Here is a 23,318-nt window from a genome sequence, read left to right as displayed (position 1 = left end):
GGCAGGGCATAGGATCAAAGAAAGGCCCCTTGCCTCAAGTTAGACCCTCAATCCACCCAGTTCAATAGTGTCCTTGCCATGGCAGGGTTGCAGATGTGCTGCTCTGGGTTGTTTCCAACTAAAACAGCCTTTCTCAACCTGTGGGTCCGCAGATGTTGTTGAACTACAACTCCCATCACCCCTAGCTAGCAAGGCCAGGGCTCAGGGATGATGGGAGTTGTAGTCCAGCAACATCTGGGGACCCACAGGTTGAGAACCACTGAACTAAAAGGATACTCGAGGATAAACCCACTGAAATCAACCAACCCAAGTTAGTTGTGTCCATCAATTTTAAACGTAGGCCTGTCAATTCCAATGCATAGCTCTCTCTGTTCTCCATTTTAGAAGCCTCTCTCACGCCTCCCACAGGAACCCAGCAAGGCTTATACAGAGTCAGACCCCTTGATCCATCTGTCTTGGTATTGTCAACACTGACTGGCAGTGGCTCCTCAAGGTTTCAGGCAGGGGACACCCCAGTCCTGAACCCGGGACCCTCTTCATGGAAGGAAGTCAATCCATCAGTGAGCTATGACATTCTCTTATGACATAATAATAATAATAATAATAATAATTTATACCCCACCCTCCCCAGCCAAGACTGGGCTCAGGGTGGCTAACACCAAGTATAAAAACAATTGATTAAAATACAACTTAAAAACAAGATTAAACTACAACATTAAAATGCAGCCTCATTTCAGTGGAAACTCAAATCAAAAACTTTTTGGGGGGATGAAAACGTCAAGTCTTCACCAACTATCCAGACTGGTCCTACGTGGGCCAGAAAAAAAGCCAGGGAAGTCCCCAAATAGGAGTTCCATCACAGAAGGAGAAAGGAAAAAGGAAAGAGGGGGAGGGGATCAAGTTGATTCCAAGCCAAAGGCCAGGTGGAACAACTCTGTCTTACAGGCCCTGCGGAAAGAAATCAGATCCTGCAGGGCCCTGGTCTCATGAGGCAGAGCGTTCCACCAGGCCGGAGCCAGTGTTGAAAAGGCCCTGGCTCTGGTTGAGGCTAATCTAACTTCCTTAGGGCTCGGGACCTCTAGGGTGTTATTTTTATGGACCTTAAGGTCCTCTGTGGGGCATACCGGGAGAGGCGGTCCCATAGCCATCAATAGCCCACTTCTCCATTGTCTACTGATGCAGGGCTGCAAATACTAACTGGCAGTGGATCTCCAGGGTTTCGGGTTGGAGACCTACCTGGAGATGCTGTGGATTGAACTCACGGCCTTCTGCATGAAGGCAGCTGCTCTACTGCCGAGTTATGTGCAGCTGATCGCAGCCCTTGACCTGAGAGTCCAACAGATAGATAGATAGATGCTCTAACCACTGAGCTATGACCCTTCTTGGAAGCCTTGGAACTCCCTTTCAGTCATCTTTGCTCCCCAGCTCCTGTCCCTCGACAGTGTACGTGGACAGAAACAGGTGGCCACAGACAGCCCATTGCGTGCATCACGGTGCCGAAGCTCAGGATCACGGCCTCGATGCTCCTCTTGATGGGACGTTGCCAATCCCCTCTCCAGAGTTGCTTAGCAACTCCCCTGCTTGAGAGAAAAGGCCTGTTTCCAACAGATGCCCTTAAGACGCCGGGTTCGGAAGCCGCACTCCATTGTTCGAAGGGGAAGCGAGAAAGCCAGGGGGGAGAATAGGAGGATTATTTGAAACTGGAAGGACACAGAGTAATTCTACTTGGAAGCACATTGTTGGAAAGAGAAGGGGGGGGGGATAAGGAAAACGAACTTGGATTACTATAATGCAGGAGCCTTTTTTCTTGCCGTGTCGAAGGATAAGTGCGTTCCCAAGGTTATCCCGCATTGTCTGCCCTGCTTTCAGAAGCGGAGGTCTTTCAAGGAGTTGTGTGGACGTGTCTGTTTTATTTGGCAAAGAAGGAGCCAGAGGAAGCAGCTGTCAAGGCAGAGAGCCTGGGAAGAGGAGTGGGGAATTGAGGGGCAGGGAGCTGTCTGTGGTGCTGAAGTGCCACCCCGCCTGCCAGCAGCCCCTGCTGAAACCTGCCTCTTAGATTCGGAGATTTAACGAAACGCTGCACACATTTCTTCACCACGTCCTTCAGGACTAGAAGCTTGTCTCTACAATTAGAACCCCGTGGAACCCCTACTTTCAAAAATCTTGATATCTCTGCGGTAGTCTTCGTTACGCAGATGGTGCCACCGTACCCTTTAACATGCCCCAGAGCAAAACCGGTGTGGTGCGAGCAGTTTTTTTTTATTTTGAAAGTGTGGCCCAGAGGAAAAGAGATTGAGAACCCACTAAGCTAAGTGAATCGTGCCCATTAATTTCAGCGGGTCTGCTTTGCGTAGGACAACCCTTCGTAACAGATTGTCTTTCTCTCCACACACCCCCCCCCAGCTTATCCCATAATGCCCAATAAAGGCAGATTAATTCTTGTTCAGAATAAACAAAGAAAATTGAGCGTTAAGGGTGCCAACCGTTTGAACAGGATGCTGGAGGCGGGTGGGGAGGAGAGTGAGGAACCTTGCATTTTCAAAAAGAGAAAACCAACACGAATCCTATTGTTTCTCTTTCCTGGGCCCGCTGGGCCCTGCCAGGTTGTGGGAGAAAGACCAGCTGTCTCGGAGCAAAGTCTCCATGTGATCCGAAAACGGAATGAATAATAGTCATGGAATTGCGGGTGGGTGTTTACAGGCTCTCTTGTGCAACCCAGGAATTTCAGAGCGAGGGCTTCGCACACAGGTGGAAGACCCTCCATGGAGGGAGAGACGCTATCCAAGGTCATTGTTTCCATTATCCATTGGCATTACAGCAGGTGCCACGTAACACCCGTTCCACATTTGTAAGGGCTCTGTGACCGTTTAATGTGGCATCGCTTACACTTTGGAACTGCCTGCCTCATGATATCAGGCAGCCACCTTCACTACACTCTTTTTGGCGCCTGCTAAAATTCTAGTTTAGACAAACCTACCCAGGTCATAGCTGTCAACTTTTCCCTTTTCTTGCGAGGAATCCTATTCGGAATAAGGGAATTTCCCTTAAAAAAGGGAAAAGTTGACAGCTATCACCCAGGTGCTTAGAAAGTTGATGTGTATTTTAACCCATTCAAAGTATTTTAACATTTGGAATCTTTTAAACTATTGTAATTTTTTTCTTGATTTTCTTGGAGGGCGGTTGTACATCGCTTTGAGGTTTTGGGGTTGTTTTTAGCAGTCAAGCTATGTATAGATTTTGTTAAATAATAAAATAATTGTTATCAGTAAACAGCACTTACTACCAACTTTCAGCTGATTCAGGGCAGAAAGGAATGGATATTTTAAAGGAGCGTGTGGTTTGTCTCACCTCGAAAAAAGGATATTGTAGGGCTGGAAAAGTTTCAGGATTAAGACAACAACTAATCTTTTGGTTTCCTCTTTTTCTTGTAAAGTGCTTTGAGGTTGTTGGTTTCTTACAATCTTAAGTGGTGTTGCAGTATTTGGGACTTTTTACTTCAGAGAAAGGGGGAGTAAGGGGCAAGTAGTAGTAGAAGTGTTTGAAATATTTATGGCATGGGAAAAGTGGATGAGGAAACTTTTTTTCTCCCTTTCTCATAACTCATGAGCATCCAGTGAAACTGATGGCTGGAAGATTCAGGAGAGATAAAAGAAAGGATTTCTTCACGCATAGTGGAACTGTGGAACTCACTCCCGCAGCAGGCAGTGGATGGGACAAATTCATGGAGGATGGGACAAATTGTGGCTATTAGCAACGATGGCTATGCTCTGCCTCCACAGCTGGAAGCAGAAATGCTTCCCAGTCTCTGGGAATCACAAATTGGACAGTGCTGTTGTTGCACTCAGGTCCTGCTTTCAAGCTTCCCTGATGAACATCTTGTTGGTTGCTGTGAAGACCAGATCCTTTGGCCCAGTCCAACAGGGATTTTCTGATGTTCTTGTTCATTGTTCTCTCATTGGATATATTTAAAGGGGGATTATTATTATTATTATTATTTTAAAAACTGATTATTTCATTCTTTTTGGAAACCGCTTTGAGGTTTTAGTTTTAGGGTTTTTTTAAACTACAGTGGATGCTCGGGTTGCGAACGTGATCCGTGCGGGATGCACGTTTGCAACCCGCGTCTGCGCACGCGCGGGTTGCGATTCAGTGCTTCTGTGCATTCGCAAAGCGCAATTTAGTGCTTTTGCGCAAGCGCCGAAACCCAGAAGTAACCTGTTCCAGTACTTCCGTGTTTCGGTGGTCCGTAACCCGAAAAAACGCAACCTGAAGCGTCTGTAACCCAAGGTATGACTGTAAGTGGCATATAAATTTTGTGAAATACAATAAATAAATTATATTTTCCTTGTGTTGGCATGGGTAGATTTTACCAGGGTGCTGGCATCATGAAACAACATGAAGCAATGTGAAAAAGTAACAAATTAGTGGAATGCCCCCTCCCCAAATGTTGCCTGTGAATGGAATGATGAATTCAGGGCAGGGGGCGGATTTGGTCTCCACCATATTTTCTCTCCCCCCCCCCCATGGCGCTGCTGGAAGTGGTACAGTCCAGGCGAAGCTTTACCACCTGGCTGTGCCTTCTGCCCTGTTTCCCTGACTGCTAGAAACCCTCTGAGCTTTAAACGCTGTCAGATTTGCTGACTTTTCTGTTAGCCCACCCTAGACTGCTGAGCGAGGAAATCACATTCTTTTTAAAACCCATCTGAAAGAGCCCAGTGAGAGAGAGAGGATGGATAGCTGCCTCCCTCATGAAATCACATGCTAGGTGATTACAGACCTATTATCCCACCCTCTCCCTTGTCAGCACTATTTATTTTTGGCTGAATTGTTAGAAGCGGGAGGCCTGGAAAACAACATGCCATGAATCCTGCAAGTCGGCATAAAACGTAAACCTTTTGACTTCCATGGTGGTGGTGTTTCCATTTTTGTTTTAAGTCCCTAGTCCTCAAGATTCTTCTGGCAAACCCTCCCCACAAATAAACACACAGTGGATTATTATTAGTAATAGTAGTGAAAATGTAACGCATCCTTAAAAATTGTTCTGCAAATAAGCAAGTGGTGGGTTTTTTTGTTATTTGTCCTCAAGGGTTGTTCTGGCAACCCCTCCACACAAATAAGCAAGTGGTAGCTTAAAAAAAATAAAAAATAAGATTAGTAGTCCTCAAGGCTGGTTCTGCCAAGCCCTCCATGTGGATGAAGCAGGCAGTACCCGCTTCTAGCCCCTCAATCCAAAATTGGCCTTAGGTTGGGAGTAAACTTGGCCAAGCTTGCCCTACAGCCTTTTTTGGGGACGGTGAACAAGAGACAAGAGCTAACGGTGACAGCCTGTTGTCTTTGTCCATGGAGTTTTCTTGCCGGTTCCTGCTCCAGGTGGATCACGTTTGGTCAAAACTCTCCACTATGACCTGTCCATCTTGGGTGGCCCTGCACGGCATAGCTCATAGCTTCTCTGAGTTATTCAAGCCCCTTCACCACGGCAAGGCAGTGATCCATGAGGCAGTGAGAGATTTTACTTTCTTGGGCTCCATGATCACTGCAGATGGTGACAGCAGCCACGAAATTAAAAGACGCCTGCTTCTTGGGAGAAAACCAATGACAAACCTAGACAGCATCTTAAAAAGCAGAGACATTACTTTGCCAACAAAGGTCCGTATAGTTAAAGCTATGGTTTTCCCAGTAGTGATGTATGGAAGTGAGAGCTGGACCATCAAGAAGGCTGGTTGCTGAAGAATTGATGCTTTTGAATTATGGTGCTGGAGGAGACTCTTGAGAGTCCCATGGACTGCAAGAAAACCAAACCTCTCCATTCTGAAGGAAATCAGCCCTGAGTGCTCACTGGAAGGACAGATCCTGAAGCTGAGGCTCCAATACTTTGGCCCCATCATGAGAAGACTCCCTGGAAAAGACTCTGATGTTGGGAAAGATGGAGGGCACAAGGAGAAGGGGACGACAGAGGATGAGATGGTTGGACAGGGTTCTCGAAGCGACCAACATGAGTTTGACCAAACTTTGGGAGGCAGTGGAAGACAGGAGTGCCTGGCGTGCTCTGGTCCATGGGGTCACGAAGAGTCAGACACGACTAAACGACTAAACAACTAAACAACAACAAACGGTGACAGCGGCCTTTAATACACCTTGCCAATTTACAGCCTGCCCCAATTCGCCCTGTGAAAAAAACGAAGACCCCGATTGGCAGATTAATCCCAAGCACTGAGGCCGAAGATAGATTTGGGGTGCTCTTTGCCGGCTCGCAGATTTGGACCCATCGTTTCCCTCCCAGCTTTTAAGAAGGATTTTAAATGGAACCATAATCCTTTCTCCTCGCAAGCGGGGAGGTGGGAGGGAGCAGCCTATCGATCGCGCTTTGTTGCGCCTGCTTCCCATTAAGGCTGAATCGCTTATATTTTCGGTCACTGAGAGATTTAGGCAGAGGCCTCGGGCTCTTCATGAGTCACTAAAAGCAGGCCGGAGCCCTTAATCTGGGCCGCTGTCCTCTGTTCTTGCACGCAAGCAGACTCCAGGGGGCATTGACCCCGGCTCCCAATTCCCTCCCTCCAAAAAAAGAAGAGCCTGTCAGTATTTGTAATGTAATTTCATTGGGAATGTATTTCACAAAGAATAGATGGTATTGGGGAAAGGAGGTGGCAGTTGGAAATTGGCAGTTGGCTGGTTATTCAGTTACTTCTATCTTGACTGTGAAACTGAGAGGTGTGGGGACTTCATGCAGACGGCGTCTGGAGGTGTTTGTGAATAATATTTGTTGTTCAAGTGTTGCCAGCCCGACAAGTTTAAAGATTTATATTTAACTATTCGTGTAAGACACACACACAAAGAGAGAGAGACCGTATTTTTCTGTGTATAAGACACCCCCTATTTTGGGGGACTCAAATTTAAGAATAAAAAAATCCTTCCAGTAGCACCTTTAAGACCAACTAAGTTAGTTCTTGGTATGAGCTTTCGTGTGCAAGCACACTTCTTCAGATACACTGAAACAGAAGTTGCCAGATCCTTCTATATAGTGAGAAGGTGGGGAGGGGTATTACTCAGAAGGGTGGTGGGAATGGGAGATTGGCAGATAGCTGAGATGAGCCTGCTGACGACTCTTAACGACTGTAATAGGTCTTACAGGAAAAGGCAAGGGGTGAGAAGGTGAGAATGGCTTAGTCATGTATAATGGGATAAGAATCCAATGTCTTTGTTCAAACCAGGTCTCTCCATGGTTTTAAGTTTGGTAATGAGTTGCAATTCAGCAGCTTCTCTTTCCAGTCTATTTCTGAAATTCCTTTGTAGTAAAACAGCTACTTTGAGATCTTGTATAGAATGTCCTGGGAGATTGAAGTGTTCTCCTACTGGTTTCTCTGTTTTGTGATTCTTGATGTCAGATTTATGTCCATTTATTCTTTGGCGTAAGGTTTGGCCTGTTTGTCCAATATAGAGAGCTGAAGGACACTGTTGGCATTTGATGCCATACACAATGTTAGATGATGAGCAATTGAATAGTCCCGAGATGGTATGTGTGATGTTGTTGGGGCCAGTAATGGTGTTGTCCGGGTGTATGTGGCAGCAAAGTTGGCATCTGGGTTTATTGCAGGCTCTGGTGCCAGTGTCCGTGTTAAGTCTGGTTGTAGTATTATTGTGGGTTAGGAGTTGTTTAAGATTGGGTGGCTGTCTGTAGGCAATGAAAGGTCTTCCTCCCAGAGCTTGAGAAAGAGAACTGTCATTGTCCAGGAGAGGTTGTAGATCTCTGATGATGCGTTGTACTGTTTTAACTTGGGAGCTGTATGTGATGACTAGAGGTGTTCTGTTATTTTCTTTTTTGGGTCTGTCTTGCAGCAAGTTCTCTCTGGGTATAAGTCTGGCTCTGTTGATCTGTTGTCTAACTTCATCTGCTGGGTATTTTAGTTCTGAAAAGGTTTGCTGTAGATCTCTTAGGTGAGAGTCTCTGTCTGTAGAATTGGAACAGATGCGGCTGTAACGTAGTGCCTGGCTATATACAATGGACTGTTTGGTATGTTTGGGATGGTAGCTAGAGGCATGTAGATATGTTTGTCGGTCAGTTGGTTTACGGTATAAGGTGGTGTCTATGCGCCCATCCTGTATTTTTATAGTAGTGTCCAAAAAATGTATTTCTTGCATAGATTGATTCATTGTAAGGTTGATTGTGGGGTGAAAATCATTAAATTTCTGGTGGAAGGTGTCCAGGGTCTGTTGACCATGTGTCCAGATGATAAAAATATCGTCAGTGTATCGCAGGTACAAGAGAGGTTTGAGTGGGTAGGAGTTTAGGAAACGTTGTTCTAAATCTGCCATGAAGATGTTGGCATACTGTGGGGCCATGCGGGTGCCCATTGCTGTGCCACTGATCTGAAGGAACAGGTCATCACCGAATTTGAAGTTGTTGTGGGTAAGGACAAATTGGCAGAGTTTGGTGGCAAGGTCCGCTGTGGTTTTATCTGAAATGGTGTTCCTTATAGCTTGTAAACCATCGTTGTGTGGGATGTTGGTATACAGAGATTCCACATCCATAGTAGCTAGTATAGTATTGTTGGGAAGATTATTTAAAGATTGTATTTTCCTCAGAAAATCTGTGGTGTCACGTACATAGCTGGGAGCACTGATGGCATATGGTTTCAGAACAGAGTCCATATAACCGGAGACACCCAGTTAGACAACAGATCAACAGAGCCAGACTTATACCCAGAGAGAACTTGCTGCAAGACAGACCCAAAAAAGAAAATAACAGAACACCTCTAGTCATCACATACAGCTCCCAAGTTAAAACAGTACAACGCATCATCAGAGATCTACAACCTCTCCTGGACAATGACAGTTCTCTTTCTCAAGCTCTGGGAGGAAGACCTTTCATTGCCTACAGACAGCCACCCAATCTTAAACAACTCCTAACCCACAATAATACTACAACCAGACTTAACACGGACACTGGCACCAGAGCCTGCAATAAACCCAGATGCCAACTTTGCTGCCACATACACCCGGACAACACCATTACTGGCCCCAACAACATCACACATACCATCTCGGGACTATTCAATTGCTCATCATCTAACATTGTGTATGGCATCAAATGCCAACAGTGTCCTTCAGCTCTCTATATTGGACAAACAGGCCAAACCTTACGCCAAAGAATAAATGGACATAAATCTGACATCAAGAATCACAAAACAGAGAAACCAGTAGGAGAACACTTCAATCTCCCAGGACGTTCTATACAAGATCTCAAAGTAGCTGTTTTACTACAAAGGAATTTCAGAAATAGACTGGAAAGAGAAGCTGCTGAATTGCAACTCATTACCAAACTTAAAACCATGGAGAGACCTGGTTTGAACAAAGACATTGGATTCTTATCCCATTATACATGACTAAGCCATTTCTCACCTTCTCACCCCTTGCCTTTTCCTGTAAGACCTATTACAGTCGTTAAGAGTCGTCAGCAGGCTCATCTCAGCTATCTGCCAATCTCCCATTCCCACCACCCTTCTGAGTAATACCCCTCCCCACCTTCTCACTATATAGAAGGATCTGGCAACTTCTGTTTCAGTGTATCTGAAGAAGTGTGCTTGCACACGAAAGCTCATACCAAGAACTAACTTAGTTGGTCTTAAAGGTGCTACTGGAAGGATTTTTTTATTTTGACTATGGCAGACCAACACGGCTACCTATCTGTAACTCAAATTTAAGAAGTTTGCACTGTGCGCTACCCATGTATAAGACAGCCCCCATTTTTTAGCATAATTTTTAAAGGAAAAAACCTAGTCTTATACACGGAAAAGTACAGTACAGTGGTACCTTGGGTTACATACGCTTCAGGTTACAGACTCTGCTAACCCAGAAATAGTGCCTCGGGTTAAGAACTTTGCTTCAGGATGAGCACAGAAATCGTGCTCCGGCGGCAGCGGGAGGCCCCATTAGCAAAAGTGGTGCTTTGGGTTAAGAACAGTTTCAGGTTAAGAACGGACCTCTGGAAGGAATTAAGTTCTTAACCCAAGGTACCATTGTATATAGGGACATGGGTGGCACTGTGGGCTAAACCACAGAGCCTAGGGCTTGCCGATCAGAAGGTTGGCGGTTCGAATCCCTGCGACGGGGTGAGCTCCCGTTGCTCGGTCCCTGCTCCTGCCAACCTAGCAGTTCAAAAGCACATCAAAGTGCAAGTAGATAAATAGGTACCGCTCTGGCGGGAAGGTAAACGGCGTTTCCGTGCACTGCTCTGCTTCGCCAGAAGCGGTTAGTCATGCTGGCCACATGACCCGGAAGCTGTACGCCAGCTCCCTCGGCCAATAAAGCGAGAAGAGCGCTGCAACCCCAGAGTCGGTCACGACTGTACCTAATGGTCAGGGGTCCCTTTACCTTTACCTTTTACCATTGTATATATTATCACAAATTGCTAATGGAGCCTGGCTGCTGGGTCAGGCCAACAGCCCGTCAAGCCCAGCATCCTGTCCTCACAGTGAGCAGGCAGATGTTTCTGGAAAACCTGCAAAAGGTGGACCTGAGCATAACGAACACTCTCACAGGCAAAAGGCGGTTGTGCCCATTGGAACTGGTGCAGAGGAAGGCAGGGAGCCCAACAGTAGGTGGCGCCAGAGCCAATGTTTGGTTCAGCCAACTCAGGTATGTCCCCATCCTCCTCCCTGCTGAGTTCTGCAAGGACAGCACCTGAAACTTAAGGGAGGTGAAAACGGACGGGTTGTAAGAAGTCAGGCAGGTGGTGGCTGGCTGAGTCCAGATTGCGCTTGGTGGGGCACTGCCCCCTTCACCCTGATGGACCAACCTCTACTTACAAAGATCCAGTGAGTTCCTTTTCTGCCGTAAGAGGGACCCAGATTTTCATTTTCATTTTTTTTGCCAGGGGAGATTATACAAACGCTGCACTCAAAAAATTGAGAACGTTCAAGTATTTCATCTGACTTGCAGTTTTTTGTTTTTAAAGCAAAGCGCCCCGGTTCACGTTTCCTGGACTTAACATGCTGGTCAGAAAGCAGTTACTTTTTAACATATGCACGTCTATGAGTTCTGCCATTACCTTCTCAGACAATATGTCAAAATGCTTGCTAAATCTGAAGTCTTGGTGTTTTTTAAATGGTAGAACGTGTGCGGAAATGTTTTTTTGAAAAAGGCATACAAAAATAGTGTGAATATTAACTTCAAAAAACCACCACCACCCTTATACACAGAAATGAGATGGATCTGACCTGGATTTTAGTTATTGTCCACTTGGACAAGTTATATACTGCTTATATGTTATATTTGTATTATTTATTTCATAAGATTTATAAATTGCTTGAAAGATTGAAAAACAAAGCCTCAAAGGGATTTACAAAAAGGATAAAATGATAATATTACCAATAGGAAAAATTAACAACAATAATTTAAGACTTTTGAAAATCTAAATTGATAATATAGTAGAAACAGATGGAAGTTCATATCAACAACTGGGCAGGCTTGTCTAAACAGAAATGTTTTTAGCAGGTGTCAAAGAGGGTACCGCGAGGGTGCCTGTCTGATATTAATAAGCAGGGAGTTCCAAAGGTATATTTAAACACGTCTCTAAATGGTTTGTGACCTGGGTGAAAACATCTTAATCTTTAAAAACAAAGCAAAACAAAACAAAAAACCAAGAGGACTGCCAAATTCTGTAAGACAGAATTACCAACTAAATTGAACATCTTTAGCATCAAAACAAACACTACCCATAATAATCAGCTACGAAAAAATACACAAGGAATTCCGTATTGCAAGACCTAGTGAACAGCTAGTCCAAATATCCTCTAATACAGCAAGAAATAAATTGTTACACATGAAGATCAACTAAAAAGTATCAACTCCACATATGAAAGTGGCACAGAGTAGAAATTGACGGATCCGTGCACTCCTACTTAAAATATGTTGCTGAAGTGGCTTCTGAGCTGCTTGGTTTATTAGAAGCTTGCCCTGCGTACATCAGATTGCCCCCAGCATGAAGGCAGTGGCTGTACCCCTGTCGCTTGTGCCCAGGTGGTCAGGTATACTGCCTCTGTCCCTGGAGGTTCCATTCCTGACCCTCACTCCTAGGGTGAAGGGCGCTGTTGGGTCTGCTGTGCATCAAAATGCTCTTGACTCTTCATCAGGGCCGGCAAGATGGTGGAGAAGCAGCCCCGCGAAACAGCTGGTCTGCTGCCACCAATCTTGCCCGACAACATGGGTGGGGATGCTCCAGCCCACAGTCTGAATCCAGCTTTAGCACACCCACCTGCCCCACCTGCATGCTTACGGTGAGCTCCTCATTGTTTCTTTGTTGGAGCAAGGTGCGCCCTCAGTGCTAGTCAGCTGATAGGCAGCGAGAACATGCCTCGTTCTAGCAAAGCAACAGTTGGGAAACTCATTTTTGAAACTGATTTTTCTTCTTTTTCTGGGTGCCATTGGAGGAAGGATGCGCTCCTCCTGCCTGTCAGCTGATGGGCCCACATCACTCTTCAGGAGGTCTTAGGAACGTCCAGAGTGGTAGCAAAAATCCATCCTGCAGAAGCGAGTTCCAGAGTTGAACAGTGCACAGTGTTGAAAAAGTGCTTCCTTCTTTCCTTCCTGATCGTTTTATCTCTAACTCCCCCCCCCCCCCTTTGCTTTTTTCCAGCCATCTGAGGTTTTGGGAGATGGAGTTTACGGCCCGCTCTTTTCTCTACAAACAGGTACCGTGAAAGCTAACTCCCCACAAAAGCCAGCTTTAAACTGGCCTGAACCCAGTTTTTACATTCCCTTATTATCCTCGGCGTTTGGTATCTTTGGGTCCTGCTCTGAACACCTTCTCCATATTGTGACCTGGTAGTTTGCACACAAAGCAGGCTTCATCAAATGGTCTTCTACATGGTGGCACAGCAGATCCTGCTCTGGGGAGTGAGTTGTGCTATGGGATCTTTGGAGTCCCAATTCTACGACTCTATGAACTGTAGAATGTTGTTGAGCTGGCGATCCTGATTTGGGAATCTAAGACACGAAGGTGATAACTCACTCCCGTTGCTGCTTCCCTGTATACTGCCTCTGAACCTGGAAGTCTGACGTAGCCATTGTGACCAGTACTGCTAGACCGATCCCTCACTGTGAATTGGTTTAATCCCCGTATCTGGTGGCTGCCACCACTGGGTCATGTAGCTCAGTCTCATCTGTGCCAACCTTGGGGAAAGGCTGTGGCTCAGTGGCAGAGCATCTGCTTTGAGTGCAGGAGGTCCCGGGTTCAATCCCCAGCAGCATCTCCAGGTAAGGCTAGGAGAGACTCCCTGCCTTGAAAACCCTGGGGAGCTGCTGCCAGTCAGTGCGGACAGTACCGAGCTAGATGGAGCAGCGCTCCAACTTGGTGTAAGACAGCCTCCTTTGCTCCATTTTAATTCAGGCCCTCATTCAGAATATAAAGGACTAGAATAATACTTTATATTTAGGAGAAAGAATGCAGCAGATTCCAAGTTCACTATTCTACGGGTGTGTGTGTTAGGACTTGGAATGTGTTGTTGTAAGGCAAAGGTAAAGGGACCCCGACCATTAGGTCCAGTCATGGCTGACTCTAGGGTTGCGGCGCTCATCTCGCTTTATTAGCCGAGGGAGCGGGCATACAGCTTCCGGGTCATGTGGCCAGCATGACTAAGCCACTTCTGGCGAACCAGAGCAGCGCACAGAAACGCCATTTACCTTCCCGCCACAGCGGTACCTATTTATCTACTTGCACTGGCATGCTTTTGAACTGCTAGGTTGTCAGGAGCAGGGACCGAGCAATGGGAGCTCACCCCGTCACGGGGATTCAAACCGCCGACCTTCTGATCGGCAAGTCCTAGGCTCTGTGGTTTAACCCACAGCACCACCCGCATCCCAACAACACCTGTGTTGTTGTAGGACCCCCTAATCTTGGATTAAAGAAGGGGCCGGCAGTCTTTTGGGGGCCAATGTTTAAAGTTTTGAGAGGGTGCTGTGAGTGCCTGTCGCAAAATAGCTGCCATGTCAGTGCTGATTGACGTAACACAAGCCATCAGCTTCTCCCTTTCACAGCCTGGTAGTTTGCATGTTGAGCACATTTCATGAAAGAGTCCTTGCATGGTGGCAGTTGGTAGCTCCCCCTGCTTTTTTAGCCCAGAATTGGCAGTTCCTTAGATCACTGGCATTTGCTGCAGAAAGTTTGGGAGCTTGAAGTTGAGATGGGCATGACTCTCTAGTTCTCCCATCAGCTCTGCAGACAGATCCCACTGCTGCCCCAACTCAAAAAAATGTTTTCTGTACCTCTTGATTGTTTCTCATGCTTTGTAGGACACTAGCCTCCCTTTTTGCACTTACACAACAAGAGTGCAAACACGGAGGATGAATTATACAGTGGGGTGCGTGGTAATTTGCATCGCTGATGTGGGTTGCAGAGTCCAGCTTGCCTTGGGCACAGGGTTTGAATTGCAGGGCCTAGGTGCAAAATCTTCTTTTGAGGCAAGTGTCTATGCAACACTGTCTCATAGCCTCATCCAATGAAGGGCTGAGATTTATTTCACTCTTTAAATGGAACATCTGCACTGGATCAGAAACCCAAGGAAACTGGCACAGTCTTCTCACTGCTGCCCCCCTCTGGTTTTATGCCAGTACTTGGCATTTCAGTACTTGGAGAACGGGCATCAGTGTTTGCCCTTGGTTAGATAAAGTACAGATCCAAAGCACCCTCGGCAGGAAACAGCAGATCCACACTATGTATTTAAAGTGTGTTTGACACACATTTAAACAGTTCCCCAAAGAATCCTGGGAACTGTAGTTTAAGGGCACTGGGAATTGTAGCTCTGTAAGGAGGAAAGCACTTTGAGTGGAAGTCGTGTGCTTTAAATGCATGGCATGGAGAGAGAGAGAGAGAGAGAGAGAGAGAGAGAGAGAGAGATTTAAATAGGAAATGTTGAATAGAAGCATCAAAGTGTAGGAGGGCAGTGCCCTCTGGTGGTGAATGCTAGAAGTGCTGTTTGTGTAGGCCTGTGGCTCCCCCAAGAACCCTGCAGTATTCGGGGAGAGGGGAACCTCTGGCCTTCCAGATGTTGCTGGACTCCAGCTGCTAATGATCCCAGAGGCTGGGACTGCTGAGAGCTGCAGACAAGTATCTTTCCTACCTGATCCTTTTGGTCAGAGTTGTCAGGGATTGAACCTGCATGCTGCTGAGCTGCAGTTACACCTGAGGAACATAGGAATCTGCCTTACACTGGTTCATCTAGCTCAGTCCCATCTGTGCCAACCTTGGGGAAAGGCTGTGGCTCAGTGGCAGAGCATCTGCTTTGATTGCTGAAGGTCCCAGGTTCAATCCCAGCTGGGAGAGACTCCCTGCCTTGAAAACTCTGGAGAGCTGCTGCCAATCAGTGTAAACAAAACTGAGCTTAGATGGGCCAGTTGTTTGATTCAGTAATAAACCAGCTTCCAACGTTCCTATGGCCACCTCCAGGGGGTCTTTCTGAGCCCTTCCTAAAGATGTGGTGGGTTGAAACTTAGGCATGCAGCACAAATGCTCCACCCACTGAGCAACATGGCCCCCTTCCTCCTTAATTGCCAGGAATTTATGCACACAGTCTCAGATCTGGCATGCTCCCCCAGGAAGCTATATTTACACTAGGTCAGAACATTTGTTCCATGTGCTCCTTATCATCTACTCTGACTGGCAGCAGCTGTGTGGGAGTCTTTCCCAGCCCTACCAGGAGTGTCTTGAGCTCTTTTGCACACAAAAGAGCCTTCTCTTCTTCCGCTGTCAACCGCTGTCCCCTCCTTGAACTGTTTGAGCACTGTAATTTGGTGGCGGCGGTTGGGGTTTTACATTTATAAAGGAAATGTTTAGTTACTGGCCACTCTGGGCGGCCTTCCCCGGGTGGGAGAGCAGAGTATATAAAGCACCGGCAAATACACCAAAACTGCAACCTCCAGAAGGGTCCAGAAAGCTGCCGTCTCGCAGATTTCCACAGCCTGCATCTGAATGTGGGCAGCTGCAAGGGAGGCAGATGGAACCACATCCTTTTCCTTCCAAGTTGTTATCTCACAGAGGGGCGGCTGCTATTTTTGGTTTGTCTGAGGTGTTGTTGTTTCACACCTTCGTTTCCACCTCCACAGTCTTCCTCATTCATTCATTCATAAACCTTTCCTCCAAGGTGGCCCACACAGAACCACCTCCTTGTTCCCCATTATCCTAACAACAGCCCTGTGAGGTAGGGTAGGCTGACTGGCCCCATGGTCACCCCGTGAGCCCCATGGCTGAGTGGGGCTTTGAACCTTGGTCTCTCAGGTCCCAGTCCGACAGGTCTCCCTCCCTTCCCTGGGAATGGCACCAAACCAGCTGTGATGTAGTGGTTTCTGTCTCCTGGGTCCAAGAATTGCCCAATCAGCACAAAAGGAAAGGTTTTTGGGCACTGAGAAGAAGTCTTCCCACATTTTGGGCTGATTGGAGCCAATCAAAGTGAAAGGAGGTGAGCCAGCCACTGAGGATTGGCTCCTGGGGTCCCTCTGGAGAAGGCGTGCAGGAAGAACGCCCAAGAGTATGCACGCCCCAAAGCCCAGCATTTAGGGACACTGGAAGCACAAAAGGCTTTGGTTTCAAGGGAGTCGGGGGGCAGGTTCTGTTGCATGCAGTGGACCTTCAAGGAAGACACAACTTTAAGTTGCTGTGAAAGAAGATATTGGGAGACCTCCAAATCATTTGCCCACAAAAAATAGTAGATGTAGCTGAAAGGCAGCACGTGGAGGAGATAAGCACTGATTGTTGGATTGTATCCATTATTATTAGTATTTCAGGATTATAAAATCACTGTATAATCTTCGAAGGGGGCATGGCTTGTGACTATCAGGAAGGGACTCTGCACTTTGCCACTGCAAGTCATAGAATAAGAGAATTGTAGAGTTAGAAGGGACCCTGATGATCATCTAGTCCAGCCCCCTGCAATACGCAGCTGTCCCATATGGGGATCGAACCCGCAAACTTGGCATTATCAGCACCACGCTCTGACCAACAGAGCTATCCATTGATCCGAACTCCAACAAGACGGTTGCCAACTCCAGGAAGAAACGTGGGAAGCTGTCTCTTGCTTTCATTATTACTTTTTTATTAGCTTTATTTTCTCCTGCCCTTGTTCCCGAAGGAGGCCAGGGCAGGCAATATCAAAACGTTTAAGCAGTCCCAACTCAAATGAAATTAAAACATATTTAGAAACCACCTAAGCATCGAAAAGCATTACCCTGCCAAGGTTGCCACTGCCAGGATCTTCCAGCCCTTCTAGGGAACAGGAATGCCCTTATAGTTCTCCTAAGAGTCAGTGATGAGGGAGACAGATGCACCTCACTAGTGTTGCCTACACTGGCCGGCAGCACCTCTCCACGTTCTTAGACAGGGAGGCATTCCCAGCCCTGCCTGGAGATGGTGGGGGTTGAATCTGGGATCCTTTGCAGATCTGGGATCCTCTGCCAAGCAGATAACTCTCCCACTGAGCCTCGACCCTTCCCTCCTTTACCCATCCGACATCCTGCTGCAGGAAAATGGGGCGGGGGGAGCCCAGCATTTTGGCTCTGCTTGTGGTCCACCCACAAGAGTCTGCAAGGGCAGAAGTCGGTGACACCGGAGGTGTTCACACACTCGCTCACCTCCGCCCTCCCACCTAAAGGAAAGAGAGCGGTGAACGAAAGTTTCCTTTCTGAAACCGACAGGCTCACGCTGCCGGGTTCTTTGGCCCACATGACCATTTTATAAAAGCAGCTCTGCTGGGTCGGAGGAAAAGGCCTGTTTCTTTCAAGTTTTTCCTCCCAGGGGGCTCAAGATGGGGACTCATATCGTTCTTCCCCACCCCCTGCCAAGCCTCACGACAAGCCTGCGAGGTGGGCTAGTCTGAAAGGTAGTGGCCTGGCCAAGGTCACCCACTGACCTTCTACAGCTGAGCAAGAACTGTAAAAGGCATTAAAGCCCACAAGCAGCCCCTGGAAGCAATGTCTGTGACTGTTTCCTGTCCCTGGCAGTGGCTGCTCAGGGCAGATTCTACCGCAGAGGTTTTGTTTAACCCCCTGCCTTGAATCTGACCCCTCCTAGACTAGAGAGACAAATGCAGAAAACTGCTCCCAAGCATATTCAGAACTGGCAAGCTAGAACCAATGGAGGCAGCTGGTTTGGTGTCGTCTAGCTCTCTTAATTGTTAGAAGCTTATTTTCTTCTTTCATCCAATGGGACAATGCCAATATTTGTTTTAATGTTTGTTGTATTACCACCGCCGTTCTTCAAGTTTTTATTTATTTATTGGGGAGATGGGGAGCCTACAGCCTTCCAGATGGTGCTGGTCTGCAACTCCCATCACCCCTGGCTGTTGGCTGGGGCTGATGGGAATTAGAGTCCCATGGTGTCTGGTGACCTAGAGGTTTGCCATTATTAGAGAGGGGATCCTAAGAAATCGAGAACATAGCCCCTCCCAAAGAAAGTCTTAATTGTGTAAGTCAATAAAATGCCCATTCCATTTGCACAGCATTCCATTGGCTGTTCATGCCCATTCACTTCCATGGCTTTTGCTGATTAATATCCTACAGCCCTTTAAATATAACTGTGAGAAGGGTGGGTATGTTATTGTTCTGTTCTTTTGGTTTAAATTATTTTCTGTGTTTTATCTTGTATTTTATTCTGTGAACTGCCCTGAAATCTTTGGAATGAACAAACGATTGAATGGGTCTAGCAACTCTGACCAGGTCTAATGTTGGATATAACCCCCTGAGTCAGACCCATTGAAGGGAATGGAGGCAACTATCTTAAGCCCATTGATTTAAACTGCTCTACAGTGGTACCCCGAGTTACAAACTTAATTCATTCTGGAGGTCCATTCTTAACCTGAGGTACCACTTTAGCTAATGGGGCCTCCCACTGCCACCGTGCCACTGGCCCGTGATTTCCATTCTCATCCTGGGGCAGAGTTCAGAACCCAGAGCAACTACTTCCAGGTTAGCGGAGTTTGTAACCTGAAGCATTTGTAACCCGAGGTACCACTGTACTTGGACAAGGACTAACAATAGATTCATCCTATTGGGTTGACTCTTGACTTAGAAGGGATGCAGCCCCTGGATTTGCCCTAATGGGTAGAGATTGTGGGACTCGTCTGGCGCCGCATTGATTTTTGACCCTCCCCTTCCTTCCCTTGCCAGGTGCGGAGAATGGTTGGCGTCTTGGTGTCCGTCGGCCAGGGCCGCCTCGAACCTCGTCAGGTGCAAAGGCTTTTGGAGATCAGGGACCTGATGGCTTACCCCAACAACACCATCGCGCCGCCCGATGGACTCTTCCTCAAAGATGTGGAGTACTGCGAAGCTGGTTAGTCTGGGAAACCCCACTTGCTTCTGGGGCGCAGAATCCTTAGCTTAGTAGCCTTGCCTGCAGAAGGTCCCAGGCTCAACCCTCAGCATCCCAGACCCTGTGCAGACTTGTCTCAAGCGCAGGCAGATGAATCGAAAACTGAGCGTGCATCACACAACCATCAGGTTGCCCCTGTCTGAAGTGGTCCAGCTCAGGGGCAGATAGAGAACCTCAGCCAAGAAGTAGGTCCTGTGGTGCTGTTTATCCCCCCACTTTGTTGGAGAACTGGTGTTTGTAGGGTGCAAGGAATTCTTAAAAGCTGGGATTTTTATGAGGTATTCTTTTGTGTTCTGAAGGTTCTGTGCTGTGAATTAACATGGCATAGTCAATAGGCTATTGGATGTGCTGCTTTCAGTAACACTTCTCCCCCTTTAAAACTCTCAGCCCCCCCAAGAGACATGGGCAGGATCTACAGGGGAGTTTCAGGCGGGCATTTAAGCCATGCCAGTCAAGCATCTGTTGGTGTGCAAGGTGGAAAATCCAAACTGTTTTTGTTCTCTGTTGTGGTGTCAGGGTGATGAATTGGATTTTAATTATCCCAAGCTGCAATGTGCCTGCATTTGAAGGACGTGGGGCAGAGATCCTCTTACATGAAACAAAAATCTCCCATTAAAAAGGATCAGGTTGCAGAGAAGAGAGAGACCTCTCTGCCCAAGACCCTGGAGAGCAGCTGCCCGTCATTAGATTATATGGAAACTTTGTTTCACCTGGTATATAAGGAAGCTTCGGTCTCCATATCTCAGAAAGGGTATTGTGAAGCTGGGAATGGGGAACCAAATCATCAGTTGGAGGCGGCAATACTAATGCCAGTTGCTAAAGCATTTCAGGATTATTAACTTACGAGAAAAGAAGGAAATGTTGAAGAGTGATTAAAAATGTCTGCATTGTGTGGAAAACATGGACAGAGGGAATCTTCCTTTCTCTCTTTGGCCCCAACTGCACTATACATTTAAAGCAGTGCCAAACTCATTTTTAGAAGATGTTTAGATTCTTTTTTATTTTAGATCATACTGCTTCAAACAGTCCTGGCTTCCCCAAAGAATCCTGGAAGCTGTAGTTTGTTAAGGGTACTGAGGAGATGCAGCTTGGGGGGGGGGGGGGTCTCCTAAGAATTCCCAGAGGAGAATTAAGCCACTCTGAGAACTGGAGCTCTGCTTCTTTTGTCGCCGTTTTGAAAACAAGGCTGGTGGGAAAATATGCCTGAAGATTGGTTGTGACTTGCAGACTTTACAGTGCATTTGTATAGAATTTGAACCTCTTCCTGGGCATCTAGTTGTAATAAGCTTGTACAACAATCCAGTAAGGAAGGTCAGTATCCTCATCTCTCATGTTGCAGAAGGAGAGGCTGGAGGCTTGCCTAAGGCTATCAAGCAAGTTCGTGGCAGAGCTGAAATTTGAGCTATGGACTCTTCCCAGTGCTACCAAGTTACACCAGACTTTAGGCCTGTCTTTCCCCTCTTCTTCTCTTTGCAGACTTGGAAATCAGCGAAACGGAATCGGAATGGCAGCCTAATTGAACTCCCCATGACTGGAACAGAGAGAGGTCAGGGGAGGAGAAAACCCTCTTTCCTGTTATGTGGCCACATGTCTTTAAACCTATTCACATACATTCGTGGAACATTCTTCAATATCCCATCCCTACAAAACAAACTATATCCAGACATTTTGGGTGGGGGGGGGGTGCTTAGGGCGCAATTACATTTGAACCAGGATTTGAACCCAAAGCTCTTGAACTGGATCCCCAGGCTGTTTTATGCTGTGTAAGACAGAACGTGGCATCCTGAGAATCTCTGCTTGATTCTTTTAGAACAACACACTAGTCCCTAGTGATAAGCTTGGAAACACAGGACAGGGCTGTCTCGGTAACAGGAGGCGGACTGGGCCTTGCCAGGCCAGTGAGGTCTTGATGCAGCAGAGTGGCTTCCGTTTTGGGGTTAAGCTCTGCCTCTGCCAGGAACTCGCTAGGGGGTCCTTTTTGGCAGTCATTCACTTCAAAGCCTTTTGTGCCTCATCTGCAGAACTGATGTGATCCTTACTGGCCTCCCTTAGAGAGCCGTTATGAGGATTACAGCAAGATAGCATGCGTGAAGCCATGTGGGTGCCACATAAAAGGGCTATACTTTGATTTTGATTGTGCAAAATAAGCAGCTACTGTTAGTATCTTGCAGAAATTGTTTTTTTATATCCTGTTTTGTGGGCCACATTTCCTGATCATCCTTTGTCTAGAATATTGGGGGAGAAGAGATTGCCAAATTAGTTCAGCTATGTTAGATAATCTTAGTAATAGTTTAAGTTAGATAAACTAGATTAGATAAGGCGAAGCTTCCAGTTAGAAACTCAGCACTAGCGGTTTGTGTTATCTGTGGTCCCAATTCCTGGCTTGCACAATGGGTGGCCTATTGACCCAAACGAAACCTGCTGGTGACCTACTAATAGCCCACCATGGGCTTAGTCAATCACAGCTTTGGGTTCCCGGCTGAGAACTGCAAAACTGATTGGAAAGAGTGTGTGTGCTTGTTTTTAAATGCCTTACACAACACTATCAAACCGATAGTTACGTTAATTCAACTAACAAATATACCCACAATGTAACTGGCTGTGTTTAACTATATAAATTCTTTATACAACCACTGATTCATTTGTACATACGTGGAACACAAAAGCTTCTATTTGGACATTACGTATATAAGACCTGATCTATTTGTATTTCCTGTTCTAAAAGTTGGTCCTTAATTGCTTCTACTCAACTAGATAATGTGAAAAGAGTTCTGTTTATATGATGTATAAAGAATTTATATAGTTAAACACAGCCAGTTACGTTGTGGGTCTATTTGTTTTTCAATGCCTGGCAGGCCCCAGCCAAGATCTAAGGGAGCTACATTCAGCCCAGCAGCTTTGACCGAGGTGCCCTAATCTGAACAGGCACCGCTGTGCCTTTGGAGGGGGCCAGTGCCCACACCCCTGGCTGTGCATGCAGCTTGCAGGTTGCTTTTGACTCCACTCTCCACTTCCTGTGACTTTTCAAGATGAAACAGAGTGTGGGAGGAACTTTATTTTTCTCTTCCCCTTTGCAAAAATGCGGAGGTGCCGACTGCTCCTCTCCATCTGAGGTTCAAGAGGAGGTGTGGAGTTAGTAGAAGCCTTCAGAGAGGAGACAGTCCTTGGTGGCACAACAGCTGAAGACCGGCAGCCCAGGATAACACAGACTGGTAAGTTGTCACACACACCCTTCACCCATTTGATGGGTTGCTTCATAAAGCAGGTGGATAGAGATGGTGATGCATTAATGTAATGCAAGTCGGACTTCATTAGAAGGACACAAGGGTGGACTCTCCATAGATGTGGTGAGCTCTTATTCCTTGGAGTTTTTTTAATGCAGGTTTGATGACCCTCTGCAAGGGATTCTGAAGCTGTGATTCATAGAACTCTACAGTTCTATGATTCTCTGTTCAGGTTTGCAGTCACTCTGTTCCATCACCTCTCAAAAAAAAAACACCCCACCCAGTCAACATTCTGTAGCCTTTGAGCATCTTCAGTCCTGATTCAAGAGTTTGGGGAGTTAGGAAGATAGGAAGCTGCCTTATGCAGTCAGACCATGGGTCCAGCTGGCTCAGTGGCAGCAGCTCTCGAGGCTTTCATGCAGGGAATTTTCTGTTGGGGATTGAGCCTGGAACTTTCTGCATACAGGCTCTACACCACTTTGCCCCTTAGGATCTTGTCCCCTTCCTTGGTGGTCTAATTTTGAGGCCCCCGCATGCCTGCTGATAGCTCCCCTTATGGGTGAGGCTGTTTTGTCCATGTTTAAGAGCGTCACTCACCCACTGAACACCAGAACTAGAAGAAATGATCAGCACGGCCCCAGATTGATCAGTTCCTGTTTGCAGGCTTCCCAGAGGCATCTGGTTGGCCTCTGTGAGAGCAGTGTGCTGGACTAGGTGGGCTTTTGACCTGATCAAGCTTATTC

The 23,318-nt window shown here is 46.8% G+C and overlaps 1 protein-coding gene across 8 annotated transcripts in view; it reads left to right on the top strand.

The window, feature by feature from the left end:
• PUSL1 (pseudouridine synthase like 1) overlaps nt 1-23,318 on the top strand; it is a 68,507-nt gene that overhangs the window by 31,302 nt on the left and 13,887 nt on the right. For 3 of the 8 annotated variants that reach the window (XR_013989402.1, XR_013989403.1, XR_013989404.1), the window contains 3 exons: nt 12,632-12,686; nt 19,150-19,312; nt 20,828-22,563. Coding sequence is in view for 2 of the 8 variants with exons in the window: in XM_081016229.1 (XP_080872355.1) it covers nt 12,632-12,686; nt 19,150-19,312; nt 20,828-20,871 (262 nt within the window). In the remaining 6 variants the exon portion in view is untranslated. Of the gene's footprint in view, nt 1-12,631; nt 12,687-19,149; nt 19,313-20,827; nt 22,564-23,318 lie in introns of those variants that run through there. The other 5 variants (XM_081016229.1, XM_081016230.1, XR_013989400.1 and 2 more) reach the window with 3 other exon arrangements.

The sequence above is a fragment of the Podarcis pityusensis genome (assembly GCF_964106645.2).
Source record: "Podarcis pityusensis genome assembly, chromosome: 8".
Taxonomy (NCBI): Eukaryota; Metazoa; Chordata; class Lepidosauria; order Squamata; family Lacertidae; genus Podarcis; species Podarcis pityusensis.
The sequence above is the reverse complement of the archived record's forward strand: the minus strand, read 5'-3'. Positions and strand labels throughout refer to the sequence as shown.